This window comes from Chrysochloris asiatica, unplaced genomic scaffold (assembly GCF_000296735.1).
Source record: "Chrysochloris asiatica unplaced genomic scaffold, ChrAsi1.0 scaffold00280, whole genome shotgun sequence".
Classification (NCBI taxonomy): Eukaryota; Metazoa; Chordata; class Mammalia; order Afrosoricida; family Chrysochloridae; genus Chrysochloris; species Chrysochloris asiatica.
In genome coordinates this window covers 2,445,263-2,464,905 of record NW_006408798.1, presented here as the reverse complement: position 1 = coordinate 2,464,905, position 19,643 = coordinate 2,445,263, and the positions used below count along the sequence as shown (strand labels likewise).

Below are 19,643 nucleotides of genomic sequence, written 5' to 3'. Positions count from 1 at the left end.
TAGGTGCCAGCAAGTTGGTACTAACTCAAAGCAACCTTATGCACAACAGAATGAAATACTACTTGATCCTGGGCCAACCTCACAGTTGTTGCCATGCTTGAGCCCATTGATGCTGCCATTTTGCCAATCCATCTCTTGGGGGTCTTCCTCTTTTTCTATGACCCTCCACCTTATCAAACATGATATCCGTCTCCAGCGACTGATCCCTCCTGACAATATGTCTAAAGTATGGCAGACGAAGTTTGGCCGTCCTGGCCTCCAAGGAGCACTCTGGCTGCACTTCTTCAAACACAGATCTTTCGGCAGCCCTTGGCACTTTCGATATTCTCCTTCAATGCCATAATTCAAAAACATCAATTCTTCTATGGTCTTCCTTCTTGCACATGCATATCAGGTTATTGAAAATCCCATGGCTTGGGTCAAGTGTACCTTAGTCCTCAAGCTGACATCTTTACTCTTTAACACTTTAAAAAGGTCTTGTGCAGCAGATTTGCCTAATGCAATATGTCGTTTGATTTCTTGACTGCTGCTTCCATGACTGTTGATAGTTGATCCAAGAAGAATGAAATCCTTTGCAACTTCAATCTCTTCTCTGTTATAAGAAATGTTGTTTATTGGTCCAATGGTTTGGATTTTTCTTTTAATTGAGATGCAATCCATACCACCAAAGGCTGTGGTCTTTGATCTTCATTAGTAACTATTTTAAGTCCTCTTCACTTTCAGCAAGCTAGGTTGTATCATCTGCATATCACAGGTTGTTAATGAATCTTCCTTCAATCCTGATCCCACGTTTTTCTATAAATAACCGAGCTTCTCAGATTATTCGCTCAGCATACAGGTTGAATAAGTGTGGTGCAAAAATACAACCCTGTCATACACCTTTCTTAATTTTAAACCATTCAGTGTTCCCACGTTCTGTTAGAAGAACTGTCTCTTGGTCCATGTGCAGATAGGTTCCTCATGAGCACAATTATGTGTTCCAGAATACTTATACTTTGCAATGTTGTCCATAGCTTGTCATGGTCCACACAATCAAAAGCCTTTGCATAGTCAACAAAGCACAGGTAAACATCTTTCTGATATTCTCTGCTTTCAGCCAAGACATCTCTCGTTAAATGGCTTCTTCTGAATCCGACTTGAACCTCTGGAGTTCTCTGTCAACGTATGCTTGCAGCTGTTTCTGTATTACCTTTAGTAAAACTTTACTCACATTGGATATCAAAGAGATTGCCCGATGATTTCTGCATTCCATTGGGTCATCTCTCTTTGGAATGGGCACAAATATGAATCTCTTCCAATCAGTCGGCCAGATAGTTGTCTTCCAAATTTCTTGGCATAGATGAGTGAGTGCCTCCTGTGCCGCCTCACTTTCTTGAAAGATTTCAAATTGTATTCCATCAATTCCTGGTGCCTTCTTCTTTGCCAATTCCTTCAATTCACCTTGCACTTCCTCTTTCAGTATCAGTGGCTCTTGAATATATGCTACCTCTTGAAATGGTTGAACATCAATCATTTCCTTTTGGTACAGTGACTCTGTATATTCCTTCCATCTTCTCTTGACATTTTCTGCATCATTCAATAATTTGCCCAGAGAATCCTTCAATAACGAAAGTCAAGGCTTGAGTTTTTTCTTCAGTTCCCCCAGCTTGAGAAATGCTGAGGGTGTTCTTCCTTTTTGGTTTTCTGACTCCAGTCTTTTGCACATTTTGTTGTAATATTTGACTTTATCTTCTCAAGCTGACCTTTGAAGTTTTCTGTTCATCTTTTGCACCTCCTCATTTCTTCCATTTGCTATAGCATCTCTATGCTGGAGAGTAAGTTTCAGTGTCTCTTCTGACATCCATTTTAACCTTTTCCTTCTTTCTTGTCTTCTTTAATGACTTTTTGCTTTCTTCACGTATGATGTTCTTGATGTCATCCCACAACTCTTCTGGTCTTCTGTCTTTAGTGTTTAATGTATCAATTTTGTTCTTCAGATGATTTATAAATTTAGGTGGGATATAGTCAAGGTCATATTTTGGCTTTTGTAGACTTTTCAGTTTCTTCAGCTTCTGTTTGAATTTGCATACGAGCAATTGTTCTGTTCCACAGTCTGCTCCTGGTCTTGTCTTGACTGATGATATAGAGCTTTTCCATCATCTATTTCCACAGATATAGTCAATTATGCTGTCTAAAGGAGGTATTTGAAATGAACAAATCACTGATTTTGCAGAATTTTATCATGTGATCTCTAGCATCATTTCTATCACCAAGGCCATATTTTCCAACTACTGATCCTTCCTCTTTGCTCCCAAACTTTGCATTCCAATCACCACTAATGATCAATACATCTTGATTGCAAGTTTGATCAATTTAAGATTGAAGAAGTTGATAGAATTCTTCTATTTCATCCTCACTGCCTTTAGTGGTTGGTGTGTAAATTTGAATAATAGTGGTATTAACTGGTCTTCCCTGTAGGCATATGGATATTATCCTATCACAGACGTACCTCATGACTGATCTGGATATGTTCTTTTTGACAATGAATGTAACACCATTCCTCTTCAATTTGTCATTCCTGGCATAGTAAATCATCTAGTTGTCAGATTCAAAATGGCCAATACCACCAGTCCATTTCAACTCACTAATGCCTTAGGTATCCATGTTTATGCATTCCATTTCATTTTTGACAATTTCTAGTTTTCCTAGATTCATAGTTTGTACATTTCATGTTCCAATTATTAATGGAAGTTTATAGCTGTTTCTCTTCATTTTGAGTTGTACCTCATTAGCAAATGAAGGTCCCGCAGGCTTTACTCCCACGGGCTTTACTCCAGTCATGTCATCATAGTCAACTCTACTTTGAGGAGGCAGCTCTTCCCTAGTCACATTTTGAGTGCCTTCCAACCTGAGGGGCTCATTTTCTGGCACTTTATCTGACAGTGTTTCTCTGCTATTGATAAGGTTTTCACTGACTAAATATTCGGAAGTAGTTTGTCACTCCTTCTTCCTAGTCTGTCTTCACCTAGAAGCTCATCTGAAACCTGTCCACCATGGGTGACTTGTTGGTATTTAAAATAGCAGTAGCATAGCTTCCAGAATCACAGCAACTCACAAGCCACCACAGTACGACAAACTGACAGACGAAAGCATTAACCCACAGCATCACACCAGGATGCCATATATATTGTTGTTGTTGTTGTTAAGTGCCTTCGAGTCGGTTCCGACCCATAGCGACCCTGTACAGGGTTTCCGAGGGTGTAAATCTTTACGGGAGTAGAAAGCCTCATCTTTCTCCCGCGGAGCAGCTGGTAGTTTCGAACCGCTGACCTTAAGGTTCGCAGCCCAATTCGTAACCACTACGCTATATATATATGTGTGTGTGTGTGTGTGTGTGTGTGTATATATATATATATATATATATATATACGATTATTAAAAATTTCTCACAGTCCTACAGATGATGGAATGGAGGTTTAAGGAAGTTAAGAAACGTGGTCAAGTTTGCACAGCCAGAACATGGTAGAGCTGGATACTAACTTTTGGCTTATCTGACACCAAACCATAGTGCCAATGACACACCAAATGTCAGTCACTAGACATCATGATTTGTGTTTTCACTCTCTCTCCATACCGTCTCATAAGTACTTTGAAATTTGGAGTCCTGGTAAGCACTGAACTGCTAACCGAGAGGTGAGTGGTTCAATCCCGTGAGTTGCTCCACTGACACCCTATAAAGCATTGCTATAAGTTGGAACTGACTCAGCTGCACTTAACAGCACAAGAACTTTGTAATTTAAATGCCGTTTTCAGTGTTTGTGAGATCATATGATCAGTATGCTCACTGTGATTTCTAATAGTCATTATTATGTTGTTGTTGCTGTCACCTGTCGTCCAGTTAATTCTGACTCATAGCAACCCTGTATAAGGTTTCCAAGGAGCATCTGGTGAGTTTGAACTACCAACTTTGAGATTCAAACCATCCTTGCAGCCCAGTGCATTATCCTACACCACCACACCAGGATTCCAAACACATTATTATAAAGACATAACTATGAAAACAAAAAAAGTCCACCAACTATTTAGAATCACCATGTCTGCCATCAGTGGTACTCACACCATATTTTGGGAAATCCTCCCTTGTTCTATAATGAACCATGTTTCTTCTGACTCTTTAGCAGATAAGAGGAATTATAGATGCTAAATAACATGTCATTTAAGACCTGACTGGTGGTTGGTGATTTTTTTCTGAGGCTGTTTTGAAAGATGGTCGCTTCCTACCCCAGAGGTGGCTATACTTCAGTGACAATTGGCAAAAGGGTCGCCGTTTGTACAGTCAGCTCAGCGCTTAGGGCGGTCTGGCTGAAAAGGACTATATAGATATCAGTTATCATCATATTCGTGATGACAATGATTATTTTACATATGGCTGCTTTAAGGGTGAATGGTATGGTCTCATTTGTATGCCAGCATCTGGCAGACTGTCACACATCTGCAGAATATAACCTAAATTGTGCTATTAATATTTCCCCTTTGCATTCTCCCCAAGGCAGCTGTCTCCCCAAATGCCTAAAGAGCCTTCCCTCTCCCTAGAAGGCCTAGAGGCAAAATTCAGAAAACATGTTACCTAGACTGGGGAAACGAGAGGTTCAGCATGACAGTTAGCTGAGCCTGAGCAGACTTCTGGCTATTGGTAGAGATGCAAAGGGAACTCATTCTAGTAGCAACTGCACTGCCTGGCAAAATCTGTAGGCAGGTTCTCCCAGGCCCAGACTATACTCTGTGTGCTCTGTAATCAACAAAAGATGCCAGTCATGGTCCTGATGGTCAGTTCTCAGTATTCCCAAACATATTTTATAATTGCTACTATCTGCTTAAAGCTGCCTTTCTTGAAAAGCTTAGGATATGCAGAGCACTCTCTGTGTTGGAAACTAGTTGTTGTTGTTGTTGTTAAGTGCCGTTGAGTCGGTTCCGACCCATAGCGACCCTGTACAGGGTTTCCGAGGGTGTAAGTCTTTACGGGAGTAGATAGCCTCATCTTTCTCCCGCGGAGCAGCTGGTAGTTTCGAACCTGACCTTAAGGTTCGCAGCCCGATTTGTAACCACTACGCTACCAGAGCTCCTTAGTTAGCTGTGTGTAGTTAGCTGTGTAAAAAGACTAGGTCTTTTTTTCTTGGACAAATAAACTACATTTCCCAATGTGCTTGAGAGGTAACCATGTGACAGAGTTCTAGCCAATGGAATGAATGCTATATTATGGTCTGGCCCACAGGGGATCACTAATGTGTAATTCTCCATGATCTTGTCCTACAGACAATCATGGTAGCATTGGTGAGCCACAGTATGGAAAAAAAAACAAAACAAAAACTGAATTGAGTCTCTTAATCACTGATTAGATGAGGCCTTGTGCTGATGAGATCATTAATTTTAGACTTTACAAAAGAAATATTCTTTTATGTGTTTGAGATATTATGGGCTCTATTTTATATCTTAGCATTCAGACAACCTTGTGGTTCAAACCGACCTTGCAGTCCAGCACATTACCCCATGGTGCCATGCCAGGACTCCTAAATAGAGTTATGGATCATACAAAATCTCTGTTCTGATGGAATTAGAATTTTAATTTTGAGAAACCAAAAATATACAAATACAAAAAATAGTAATAAATGCTATGAGAATAACAGAGATAGGGAGTTATTTGGGGCTACTTGGGAATTAATGAGTGAAAGTGCCTCTGAAAAGCTGACATCAGATTGAGACCTGAGTGATTAAATGTATTTAGCCATATAAATCCTGGGGGCAGGGGATACCATAAAGAGGAGATTGTACATGCAAAGAATGGAAATGAAGCAGCAAACAGGTGTCCAGTTAACTACAGCAGAGTGAATTCAGGTAGAGAAGTATGAAAGGATACCAGAGAGGCAGGGAGAGCCAAGATGATTTGGGATCTTATAGTCTAAAGTAAGGAGCTTGGATTTCATTGTTAGTTCAATGGGAAGCTATTAGTTTTAAAAATAGAGGAGGAATAATTACATATGGGAAGGGACACTCTGTTATGTAGGGCATGCATTATGTAGAACAGCAAGAAAAAATGAAGACCAGACAGATTTTTGCAGTCATCCATGTGAGAGACAACCTGGTTCATACTATCATGGGTTGGTAGGAGTAGAGAAAAGAGGTGATTTGAATTGTATTTTGGAGGCAGCATTGGCAGGGTTCATGAACAGATTGGTTTGGTGTTGGAGGAGGCTGGTAAGTGAAAAAGAAATACCAACATTGACTCCTAGGTGGACTGCTCACCTGGATCAATGGTGAAACCATTACCTGAGACTAGGAAACTGGGTAGAAATCAGTGGTGGGATCCGGGATAGGTATGACAGATGCTAAATAAATGGTAGATTTTAATTATTAAATAGAGGCTCAGTACAGATACTCAGCAGTTGTCTTGAGCTCTCTACATTTTAGTTAAAGAGGAGATAATATACATTTGTTGTGGTGCTGTTATATCAAACATATCTTTGATGGGGTAGAAACTGGAAAGAGGTATCCTGAGGGCTTGAGGATTTTAGTAATGTTCTGGGTTTTGATCTTGATGCTGGTTATACAGCATCTGCTTGGTCTTTGGAAATTCATTAAGCTATCCAATGATGGTATGTGTACAATTCTGTCTGTATTTTGGAGTCCTGGTGGCATAGTGAGTTAAGCTCTAGACTGCTAACTCCAAGGCTAGCAGTTCAAACCCACCAGCTGCTCATTGGGAAATAGATGAGGCTCTTTGCTCCTGTAAATCTCAGAAACCATCAGGAATAGTTCTGCACGGGCCTATACGGCTACTGTGAGTCAGAATCAAGTTAAGGGTTCTGGGCTGGGTTGGGTTGTAGTATATGTTAATAAAAGGCAAACATGAGCTATTATATGTAAAGTTCCTAAGGCAGCGACTGGAACTCAATGAATGGTGGTGGTGGCTGTGTGCCGTGGAGTCGGTTCTGACTCATTGCGACCCTGTACAGGGTTTAAATCTTTATGGGAGCAGAAAGCCTCATCTTTCTCCTGTGGAACAGCTGGTAGCTTCGAACTGCTGACCCTGTGGTTCACAGCCTGATTCGTAACCATGACGCTACCAGAGCTCCTTCAATGAATGGTAACCACTATTATTTTAACTGTCATGATTCTACAGAAACAATCTCACATATACCTGTAGTCCATGTTGTATAGACAGACCGTTTATGAATGCCTTCACAAGAAGCAAAAACCCTACAGGAACTCTAGGTTCTCTTCTTACAGTTAAGAAAGTTCCATTTAATTTTAATTTATGACACACAAATGCATTCCCATGAAGGAATTGATTCATAGCTCCAATCCAGAACTAGTCTAGGGTTACCATTTGTGAGCATCTCTATAGTTTTCTTATTTTATTATCAGGATGAAAGAGTATCATAGGAAGACTATCCATATAATTTAAAAAAGTTTCTCACAAATGCTTAGTATTACGATAGCTCCTTTCTATCCCATTTCCCCCCAAAGACAGCTCAGACCTCATTATTCTCAGGACTGAATATCCTGTTTGATTATTGGCCCCACATAAAGGATACTAAAACTTTGATTCGTTATTTCAAAGTTCCACAGGTTAATCCTCAGGTCATCAGCTGACATGTAGGTTTCATAGTCGCTATTGACTGATATGGAGTTGATGTGATATGTGTGCGCATTGGCAAACACTCTTCGTGGTGTGGCCTCCACCATCAGGTCCATGGGTCTCAGGACAGGCACCTGGGATAGAAGACAAACAAATCACATCAGAACCAAAATCCCATTGAGTATACATACTTATATGTTATTATAAAGTTATGGCCACCTTAAAGAAGAAGCTCTAAGTTCTATAGAAGACTGACAACAAATCATATGTGGTTCCTGTTCCCTCTGTTTCTTTCTGTTTTACTCCTTTTGAAAAAGATGTTACTATCACTTAGCCCTGATGGGAAACTTGGTTCTTATAAATTCCAAGTTTTATTTTTTTTCCCCATCTTCCAATGACTTCATATCAGGGGAATTTAGAGTTCACTTGGGGTATTTGCTTGTATGGTCATTGATCTTGTGGGTTTTTTTTTTTTTTTTTTTGTGTGTGTGTGTGGTTGTTGTTAAATTAAATCTACTTCAAAAAGGATATTGTAGGCAAAGGGAAACTGAGTAAAGTTAATGAAAATATGGAATTCCACTAGAATGAAAAGAGAGAAAGGGATGGAAGAAATATTTGAAGAATTAATAGCAGAAAAAGTTTTTCAGATTTGATGAAGGACATGCATCTACAAATCCAATAAGCTCAGAAAGCTCCAAATAGGGTAAACCCAAAGAGATCCACACCAAGACACATTATAATCAATTCTTTTGAAAGATAAAGGTAAAGAGAGTATCCTGAAGGCAGCAAAAGAAAAGTAAAACATCACATACAATGGAGTTTGAGTAAGATTAAGCATCCAATTCTCCACAGAGGCCCTGGAAGACAGAAGACTGTGGACTAAAAGTGCTGAAAAGAAAGGGCTGTCAACCAAAAATTCTATACCCAGTAAAACTGTCCTTCCAAAGTGAGGGTAAAATTGAGACATTACCAAATTAACAGAAGCTGGAAGAGTTTGTTACAACCAGAATTAACCTACAAGAAATCCTAACAGGAATCCTTCAGACGTAAAGGAAAGGACACTAGACAGCAGAGGTAATTTCAAATATCAGGTCCATTTTTAAAGGTAGGCTCGACAGGTCTTGTTGTTGTTGTTATCAGGTGCCATCGAGTCGGAACCGACTCATAGCGACCCCATGCACAGCAGAATGAAACAATGCTCGATCCTGGGCCAACCTCACCACCGCTGCCACCCCCGAGTCCATCAATGATGCCACCTGGCCGATCCATCTCGTTGGGGGTCTTCCTCTTTTTCTCTGACCCTCCACCCTACCCAGCATGACATCCTTCTCCAATGATTGTTTCCTCCGGACTACATGTCCAAAGTAGGAGAAACGAAGCTTAGCCATCCTGGCCTCCAAGGAGCACTCTGGCTGCACTTCTTCCAAAACAGATCTATTGGTTCTTTTGGCAGTCCATGGCACTTTCAGTATTCTCCTCCAACACCACAACTCAAAGGCATCAATTCTTCTATGATCCTCCTTATTCACTGTCCAGCTTTCACATCCATATGAGGCTACTGAAAACACAATGGCCTGGGTCAGGCGCACCCTAGTCCTCAAGCTGACATCTCTGCTCTTCAACACTTTAAAAAGTTCCTGTGCAGCAGATTTGCCCAGTGCAATACGTCGTCTGATCTCTTGACTGCTACTTCCGCGAGTGTTGATAGTTGATCCAAGACGAATGAAGTCCTTGACAACTTCAATCTTTTCTCCATTGATAAGAATGTTGTTTATTGGTCCAGTGGTGAGGATTTTTGTTTTCTTGACATTGAGATGTAATCCCTATCGAAGGCTGTGCTCTTTAATCTTCATAAGTAAATGTTTCAAGTCCTCTTCACTTTCAGCGATCAAGGTTGTATCATCTGCATATCGCAGGTTGTTAATGAGTCTTCCTCCAATCCTGATGCCACGTTTTTCTTCATAGAACCCAGCTTCTCGGATTATTTGCTCAGCATACAGGTTGAATAAGTATGGTGAAAGAATACAACCCTGTCTCACACCTTTCGACAGGTCTAGTTATTATTTATAATGAGTAATGCATGAAAAACAAGTACAAATATATGTTACTGGGCAAATGATTTATGAGATGAGTAAATGTTTTATTCCCTAAAGGTCAGTGAAACAGGCACATCAAATAGTTTCCCACACAAGAAGCTCTGTCTGGCAAATATAAACAAAGACCCAGTACTGTTTGGATTCTCCCTTTGAACTCAAACATACTTCTCTTGACAAAGTGAGTGAGAACACAAACGCCTGAGAGGCTCAAAAAAAAGAAAGACAGGTGTGGTCCTTTCATAGAAAAAGGAAAAGAAAAGTATCTAAGACTATTTTCTTTTCAAGGAAATCACCTCTTGTAACTGAGCCTTTCACTGATTTGATATCAAGTACTAGATGAACACTTCAACTTCAAGATTGGTTTCAACCTAGGGGATGAGGAAATTTCATGGCATCACCCCAACAACATAACCTTTCACAAGGCAGAATTCTCCTGGCTCAGCCTTGGTTGAACACTTCAGAAGAATCATAAAGCTCTGTACTGCTATGGTGCTGGATATTCTTAACACTAGAGGTGTCTTCAGATCAGGGCTTCTGATGGATTCATTCCATTTCTAACCTCTGATGAGAATTTGCATTCTGATTCACAATATATCTGGAGTGGGATTGCAAATTCTCAATAGGAGGTAGGATTGGAATGAACAGATTGTAAGCCCTGCTTGTGGTATAGCTGTAGAAAGAGTTTTAACTTTTCTAAATATTGAGAGCTACTACTACCCACTGCACAGAGCTCTGGTAGTGTAGTGGTTATGAAGCGGGCTGTGAACTTTAAGGCCAGCAGTTTGAAACCACCAGCCGCTCCACGGGAGAAAGATGAGCCTTTCTGTTCCCATAGACATTTACAGCCTCGGAAACCCTGTACTGGGTCGCTATGGGTCGGAACTGACTTGACGGCACTTAACAACAACAACACTACACACTGCGGTAGAGTCAATTGAGATTCATAACGGCCCTAAAGGACTGTGTGGAACTGCTTTTCAGGGTTTCTGAGACTAAGTCTTAACAGAAGCAGACAGCCTCATCTTTCTCCCACAGAGTGGCTGGTGGGTTTGAACTGACAACCTTTTGGTTAGCAATCTAATGTTTATCCCATTGTACCACTAGGGTTCCTTGAATACTGGGAAAGGAAGAGGAAAGTTCTGGAATTGCCTCACTGTGCCTGACCCCACATTTATGGATAATGATTCTATATAATAAGTCTTAGAAGGGCAGGAACCTGGGTTCTGAACAGAGAGCCACCAGTAAGGGATAAGCTATGTGATCATGGGCCAATAGCATGCTTATACCCCCAGAGTCTGGCTGTACTATCTTAAAACAGTGGCAACAGCCCCTGGGACATAATTATCTGAAGGGGGGTTGTGGGATTTAGTAAAGTGATTTAGCCTTTGGCTCACCCTCTCACCTACCCTTCCAGTTATCATTTATTGAATAAGATCCTAGGGGTTTATGGTAAGAAAAATCAGATATGAATCCTGCCCTTGTATCTGGTTTAGATGTGGAAGAGATACATAAATTAAATAATCTCATTAATAAAATGGAGTTAAGTGACAGCGAAAGAGAAGCAATCGTGATGAGAAAAGGATTTATAGTGCTGTAAAGGATTTAGGTTGGCTGGGGAAGTCTGCAAAGACACTCCTAAAGAAGCATGAAGGAGTTTGAGATGTGATGATGGGCAGGAGTTTCAACTGGCCAGAAATGGTGGGAAGAATGTTCCAGGCAAAGGAGATGTTGTTGTTGTTAAGTGCCGTTGAGTCGATTCCAACCCATAACGACCCTGTATAGGGTTTCCAAGAAGCGGCTGGTGAGCTTGAACCACTGACCTTGCAGTTCAAACTGACTTTGCTGTCTGACGCATTAACCCACAGAGCCACACCAGGACTTCAGGCAAAGGAGATAGCATGTACAAATGCCCTGTGGTAGGGATAAGCAAGCAAGAATGAGGGACTGATAAGGATAGGTCAGCATAGTTGAATCAGAGAGTACTGAAAACCCTCGTGCGAGATCAGACTGATGGGGTAGCTAGGAGGTAAGCCCCAGAAAGTATTCCATTACCTCAAGGGATTTGAAATGAATGTAATATGATCAGGTTCAGGTTTTGATAAGAGTAAAGAACAAGTTTGAGAACTGATGAAGTCAAACTTTGAAAACGAAGGTGATTCATTGTTGAATACCAATTAAGGCCTTAAAGTATGTAATAAAGTGAGTTTTCCTTCAGGAATTCTATCCTTAAATAATGACTGGACATTTACTTTTTATTAAACATTTCTCACACATTGTCCCAGGTCAATGTAATTCTTTCAACAACCTTGTATAAGATAGGTCCTAGGATAAAGCACGGTTACAAAGAGATACCTTAGGCTCAAAGAAACTATGCCACAGGTCCATGGTTAGGTGGTATAGCCAGGATTTAATCCTAAAAGCTACCTGATTGCAAAGAGAGTACTATTTGAGTACCAGGCCATAGTCAACACAAGGTGGAAAGTGATAAAAGCTCTGAAACTGACACAAGTAAATTTCTAGGAGAATTTATGACAGTAGTATTTCTGGAGCCCTGGATTAGGAACTGAATTGCTAATTGCAAGGTCAGCAGGTCGAATCCAATTGCTCTGCAGGAAAAAGAAGAGGCTTTCTGCTTCCATAAAGATTTACAGCCTTGGAAACCCTATACAATGTCGCTATGAGCTGAAATTGACTCTGTGATATACAACCATAGTATTATTATTGATAATTATAATGGTAGTACTATCACTTATGATGGCTCTGCTGTTGTTGTGTGTCGGTGAGTCAGTTCTGACTCATTGTAATCTTATGAGTCCTTTACGGGAGCAGAAAGCTTCATCTTTCTTCCGTGGAGCGGATGTTGTAATCAAATTGCTGATATTGTGGTTAGCAGCCCAATGCTTAACCCACTAAGCCATCAGGGCCCCAGTGATATCTCTAGACACCTAAAGCGGATGTTGTGGGTACTCCTGGTATTTGAATAAAACATCAATGCATCCTCACTGTGCTTTCAGAGTCACTGGTCATACTTTTATAGTTTATTACAAAAGAAATCCATATCTGGAGTTTTTGAATGCCGTTTCCTTTGACAACAGAGATATCAGAGCCCAAAGCACCACCACCCCTGCCCCGAGCCATAGAAGAAATAGAATCTTCGAGGACTTCCTGTGGTTCCTTCTAAACTCTTCCCTGGGCCTCCCTGATTACTGTGCATTGTCTGCAGAGGTTTCCTGTGGCTGTGGCGACAAGTAAGGGAGCATGACAGCCAGGATCAAGTGGCATTACAAAGTAGGAGCTGCCAGGCCAGAGCTTCAGCTGAATGTGAAGGGCCTGCCTGCTAATTCAGCTTGGGAGGGCTCTGCATAAGTATCTGGGGATGGAGACTCTAATGCTTTACTCAGAGAAGGCAGGGGGCTGATTGCTTCTCATTCCAACATTGTTCCCATGCCCAGGTAAAGGTTTGTCCATGACCCAGTGACTCTCCATACAAGGAGGAAGAAGGAGACTTGGCAGATCAAGAAGGAAAGGCTGGACCAATTAGGTGATCATGTTAACACTATGTTTCCCATCTGTTCCAGCCAGGCAGCATGAGGAGTCAGACTCCAATTCCCCTAGTTAGGACCACAGGCAATCATTAAAGCTTTCTTTGTATGATCCTATACATACTGATGATGTTCACAGAGGGTTTCCTGTGCTGTGCGCCCATCACTGTTTTAAGAGTACCTCATTCCATATCCCATTTAATGTTCTTAGGAGACAACCTAGAGGTGGATTCTTCTGTTTGCCCTGTTGTACTTGGGCGTGCAGGGAGGTCAAACATCTTGTCCAATATCACTTGTAAGTAAACTGAGAAGCTGGAATCTGAACCAGAGCAATTTAATTCAAGAATAAAGCATCCTTAACCATGATTGCAAATAAAACCATTAGGTTGAAATAGAAAATTGCCATTAAAAATGTAAAGGTTTTTAAAAATTAACATGAAGCTTACATAGCATAAAATTTACTGCTCTAAAGTGACCAGTTCAGTGGCAGTTAGTACATTCCCATTGTTGCGCAATCATCACCTCTATCTAGTTTCAGAGCATGTTCATCACCCGAAGATGCATTAAGCTATTGTTGTTGTTGTTAGGTGACATTGAGTTGGATCTGACTTATGGAGACCCTATGAATAACAGAATGAAACACAGCTGGGACCTGTGCCATCCTCACAATTGTTACATTTAAGTCAATTGCTGCTTCCATTGTGTCTTCCTCTTCTTTATTGACCTTCCACTTTACCAAGCATGGTGTCTTTCTCCAGGGACTGGTCCCTCTTGGTAACATGCTATCTTTCTCCAGGAATTGGTCCCTCCTAGTAACAGGTCTGAAATATGAGAGATGAAGCCTCATCATCTTCGCTTCTAAGGAACATTCTGGTTGTAATTCTTCCAATACATATTTCTTTGTCCTGTCAATCCATAATACTTTTAATATTCTTCTCCACCACCAAAATTCAAATGCATTGATTCTTCTATAGTGTTCTTTATTTGTTGTTCAACTTTCACATATATATGAAGTGATTGAAAATATAATAGATTAGATGAGACATATGTCTGATATCTTTGCTCTTGGACACTTTAAAGAGCTCTCGTATAGCAGATTTGCCTAATGTAATACCTCTTTTGATTTCTTGACTGCTGCTTCCATGAGTGTTGATTGTGAATCCAAGCAAAATGAAATCTTTAACAACTTCAATCTTTTCTCCATTTATCATGATATTTATCGGTCCAGTTGTGAAGGTTTTTGTTTTCTTTTCATTGAGATGCAACCCATTACTACTAATTACCTGTTCTTCCCTTAGTCTCTCGGAACCACCAAATGAAACTGCCATTTCTGCATGTTAAAAATTGTCAGATATCAATAATTTCACGTGGCTCAACTTAAAAATTTGGACTGTGTGCTGTACAGATGTGGCATTGAGTTAGTGTATTAGGCTTTGAAGGACACTTAGAACTTTCTCCAAGGCTGTCACCTATGGGTGGCAGGGACATGAATCTCTGGTTTCTGGACCTCACCCCTTCACTATTTTCTGTTTTATAAGAGTATATTTGGATTTTCAATAATATTTTGTTTAAAGATTTATATGGATAAGACAAGTTTAAGAGCAACTTTGATAGGTGCCATCGAGTCAGTTCTGACTGATAACTATCTTATACACAACAGAGCAAAACACTGCCTGGTCCTGCGCCATCCTCACAATTGTTTATTTGAGCCCATTGCTGCTGCAACTGTGTCACTCCATCTCATTGGGGGTCTACTTCTTTTTCACTTACCCTTCACTTTACCAAACATGATGTCTTTCTCCAGGGACCGGTCCCTCCTGATGTTGTTAAGCACCTTTTTCCACAGGTGAAAAATGGAACAGTCTACTTCCATAAAGATTTATAAATGAGAAACTCTACTGGGAAATTCTATTCTGTCCTACCAGAGGACTGCTATGTTGTTGTTAAGTATAACTGAGTTGGTTCTGACTCTTAGTAACCCCACAAAGCGTTTCCAAGGAACAGATGGTGGGCTTGAATCACCAACCTCATGGTTAGCAATAAAGTGCATATCTTACAGTGCCACACCAGGATCCCAGAATTCATAATCAATTTCAGGACGATGAGTTTTCTGTTTGTTTTTGTTTGATATTCTAATTGGGCTAGGGGTGAGTCATGGAAGATCTCTATGAAGGAGTGACATCTGATCAGAGACCTAAATGAAGGGAAGGAGAGAGAGGGAAAGAGCCTTCCAGGAAGAGGAAATTGTGCATGCAAAAGCCCAGTGTGGTAGGAGTGGGTCCGGTTGTTGGAGGAACACTGAGGAACCTTTGTAGCTGAAGTGGAGTGTGGAAGGACAGAGCAGGAGAACATGCTGAAGAGGAAGTCAGGGCTGGATCATGGAATTGTTGTGAAGGTAAGGAAAACTCTGGAGGCACAGGTACCTGCCCGATACTGTCTCTCCCCAGCCCTCTTCCAGTCTCCCACCTCACTTTCTTTCTCATTACCTTTCCTGCCTTTCCTTTTGGGAAATACCAAGTCCTATGCTGATTCTATAGTGCCAAAGCTGGACTTCAGTTGGTAGGTATCAAAATCGCAATGCTATTTAAAATCCATTGGGTGCATTAAAAAAGTAGTATAACATTTATAGTTTTGCTTTTAAGTGCCAATGTTTGAAATACCCCTGAAATCACCTTCTCTGATATTATTTAACATTGCAGTAGAAATTCTTATTTAATTTCCTGCTTAAAATGCTCAGCAAGGCATATATAGCTTCTGAAAATTCAACTAGGGAGAGTGGTTGTATAGGAGAATTTTTGGAGTCATGCAGACTAGGGCCTGAATTTTGGCTCTGTCAATTACTAGCCCCATAGCCTTTTCAACATCAATGCTTGCTTTTTTAATATTAGAGACGGCAACTCTCTCATTAGCATTGCTATGAAAACTGAGCACAGAGTCTGATATATAATACCTAATATAGAATCAGGAGTCCTGGTGTGGTGCTGCAGGATAATGCACTGGATCGCAAGGTCAGTTTGAACCACAAAGTCAGAAGTTCAAAGCCACCAATTGCTCCTGGAAACGTTATATAGGGTCACTATGAGTCAGAACCAACTCAATGGCACTTAACAACAATAAAGGAACACTTACAGAGAACTTGCTTTGTAGCTACATGCTATGGCGCTGTGGGTTAATGTGCTGGACTACAAAGTCTATCTGAGCTGCAAGGTCAGTGGTTCAAACTCACTAACTGCTCCTCAGAAACCATATACAGGATCGTTATGGGTCAGCACTGACTAGATGGAGCTTAACAACAACAACCATAACCTTATGATGTTAGTAGTAATATTGGTTCCATTTTACAGATGTAGATCCTGAAGCAAAGCAACGTCATGAAACTTGCCCAAGGTCATAATAAGTGGGAAAGTTGCCTTCAGACTCTGATAGTTTAGCTTGTCATTATAAGAGTCATTATTAGACTTTTTATATTAACTTCTCATAGTCGGAAAAGGGTCCATTCTGAGAGATTGCCAGGGAGAGATTTTCCATTCGTGGTGCTGTGAGTTAATGCACTGGCCTGCAAAGTCTGCAAAGTCGGTTTGATCCACAAGGTCAGTGGTTCAAGCTCACAAGCTGCTCCTTGGAAACCCTATACAGGGTCACTAGGGGCTGGAACCAACTCAACAGCACTTAGAACAACAACAGTACAACAGGGTTTTAAAAGGAGCTCTAGTAGGGCAGTGGGTTACCCATTTGACTTCTAACTGCAAAGTCAGCAGTTTGAAGCTACCAGTCATTCAGAGTGCTCTGCAGGACAAAGATGAAACTTTCTGCACCTGTAAAGATTTATAGCCTTGGAAACCCTATACAGGGTCACTATGTGTCAGACCAACTAGATGGCATGCCATTACCACACCAACATGGGGTTTTACTGCCCTTTCCTTGTCTTCAGGAAATTCATTCATGCTTATACTATTTAGCGCTGCTTAAGAGAGTGACGGGTCACTGGGTAGCAATAAACTTCATTAAAAAAAAAAAAAAGGGCAAAAAACTCTCCTGGTTAGGAGTTTTCCAAATAGCTTCTGTCTACATTATCATAAAAACCTTGAACAATATGGATGCTCATTTAATTACCAAACCAATCTGGGAAGCAGAGTCTGGCATTAGGTGTACCCATTATTAAAGGGTAATTCAGTGTAACAAACCAAATCGAGTATGCACAAAGACTGTCAAATAAAATAAACCACTAACAAATTAAATTACTTTCCATTTTCAGTGGGAAGAATGCCAGTCATTTTTCATTTAAAAAAATATGCATCTTAATCACATTTTTTAAAAAAACAACACACATGAAAAGTAGCATTTACTAGACTTGGGTGCTGAGGTTTGTTTCCTGTAGGCAAATCTCTCCTGGTCCTGGAAAAAAGCCTTTTCCCTTGAGAATTAATGAAGCATAAGCCTTACCCTGGTGTGGCGCTGTGGGTTAATGCATCAGACTACAAAGCCCTTTGAACTGCAAGGTCGGCGGGTCAAGTCCACCAGTTGTTCCTTGGAAACCCTATACAGGGTCGCTGTGGCTCGGAATTGACTTAACAGCACTTCACAACAACAACAAGCTTCACCCTGGTCAGAAAACTTGTTTTCTGCATGTATCAATGGTGGATGGAGTTAAAAAATCAGGAGCAACTTTCAGTGACATGTCAGCACTGTTGTTTCCAGAATAAAGCTGCTAATCAGCAACACCCTGCCCAAACCCTCAGGGAATCCTAGCCAAATAATATAATTTAAGATTTCCCTGCTCACACTTTTTAGCAGCCTCAATATGTTGCTGTTCTCTTCTGTCAGTGGTTTCATAGTATAGATTGTGATAAACCTGGAAGGAAAAACCTCTTTGGACCAAGTCAGGCTTTGTACCTCAGGTTCTTAAATACCTTAAAATGATTTTTTTTTATCATTTAATGAATATTTATTAAGTACCATCTATGGTAGCGTAGTGGTTACAAATTGGGCTGCTAATCTCATGGTCAGCGGTTTGAAACTACCAGCTGTTCGGCGGGAGAAAGATGAGGCTTTCTGCTCTCGTAAAGATTTACAGCCTCAGAAACCCTGTACAGGGTCGCTATGAGTCGGAACTGACTCCACGGCACATAACAACAACATGTGTCCATTATTGCATTAGATGGAACTTGCTTATATGTGACCCAAATAGGTATGTTGTGGAACTTAAAGTCTAGCAGGGAAGAAAGACATAAATATCCCAAGGTAAAAATATACAGGGGGCTTCAAAAAGTTTGTGGAAAAATTCTGTTATCTTTCCATTCCACTAACACTTTTGAAGCCCCTCATATACGAAAAGTCTCATTTAAGTGCAAGTTTTCCAAACTGAAACCCAAACCCAAACCCATTGCCATCAAGTCGATTCTGTCTCATAGCGATCCGACAGAGAAGAGTAGAGCTGTTACTTTGGGTTTCTGAGACTTTAAAAGTTTACGGCTTCCTTGGAGCAGCTGGTGGGTTCAAACTGCTGATCTTGTGATTAGCAGCCCAATGCTTAACCCACACCTCTACCTGGGCTCCTTTCCTGCACTGTGGTAAGGCTAAATTAGAACTGGTGCACCTATTTCAATTCCCCAACAAATTCTTTAAATCAATTAGATACTAATCTTGTTCATAACCTGGGAACTGCCTGTATTGTTATAAATGTTATTGATGCTATAAAGGGGTCCTGGTGTGGCCCTGTAGGATAAGCACTGAGCTGTTAATGACAAGGCTGATGGTTCAAACCCACCAGCCACTCCTCAGAAACCCTTTACAGGTTCGCTATGAGTCTGAACTAACTTAATGGCACTTAACAACAACAAAAATTTAAATTGATAAATTAGATAAGTCATTAATGAAGAATACACAACAACTCTTTCCTCCTCCTTCCAAAAACAAACACACACACAAACAAAAAATCCAGGAGGGCTATCAGCAGCCTCTAAATCAGAAGTTTGTAGTTCTCAACTTCAGGCAATTTTGCCCCCAGGGGATATTTGGCAATGCCTGGGAACATTTTTGGTTGTCACAATTGGAGCAAAGCTGTCATTGCATGGGTCGAGCCTGGGACTGCTGCTAAGCAACCTACAATGCAGCGGACAGTACCTCCCCCACAGCCAAACAAAGATTTTTTGGTCCCCAAATGCCAGGAGTTCTGAGATTGAAAAACCCTGATCTACAAAAACCCTTTTCAGAACAGAGTATAAATCGATTGTGGATAGGAAAAACCCCAGTAACAATAGGTAGCAAAAAGTCCTAGTTCACAAAGATGTTCTGGATTAAAAAGTATTTTGCATATGTGGTTTGAAAAGCTTAAGAACTCATTCCTCATTGCCAGTTGTAAGGACAATACACAATCCATAAAAGCTGTCA

At 40.7% G+C, this 19,643-nt stretch overlaps 1 protein-coding gene across 4 annotated transcripts in view; it reads right to left on the bottom strand.

Moving 5' to 3' along the window:
* The window catches only part of PPP2R2B (protein phosphatase 2, regulatory subunit B, beta), a 701,789-nt gene that overhangs the window by 82,836 nt on the left and 599,310 nt on the right, over positions 1-19,643 (bottom strand). For all 4 annotated transcript variants that reach the window (XM_006874504.1, XM_006874505.1, XM_006874503.1 and 1 more), the window contains one exon: positions 7,572-7,749. In XM_006874504.1, the coding sequence (XP_006874566.1) occupies positions 7,572-7,749 (178 nt within the window). The remainder of the gene's footprint in view (positions 1-7,571; positions 7,750-19,643) is intronic.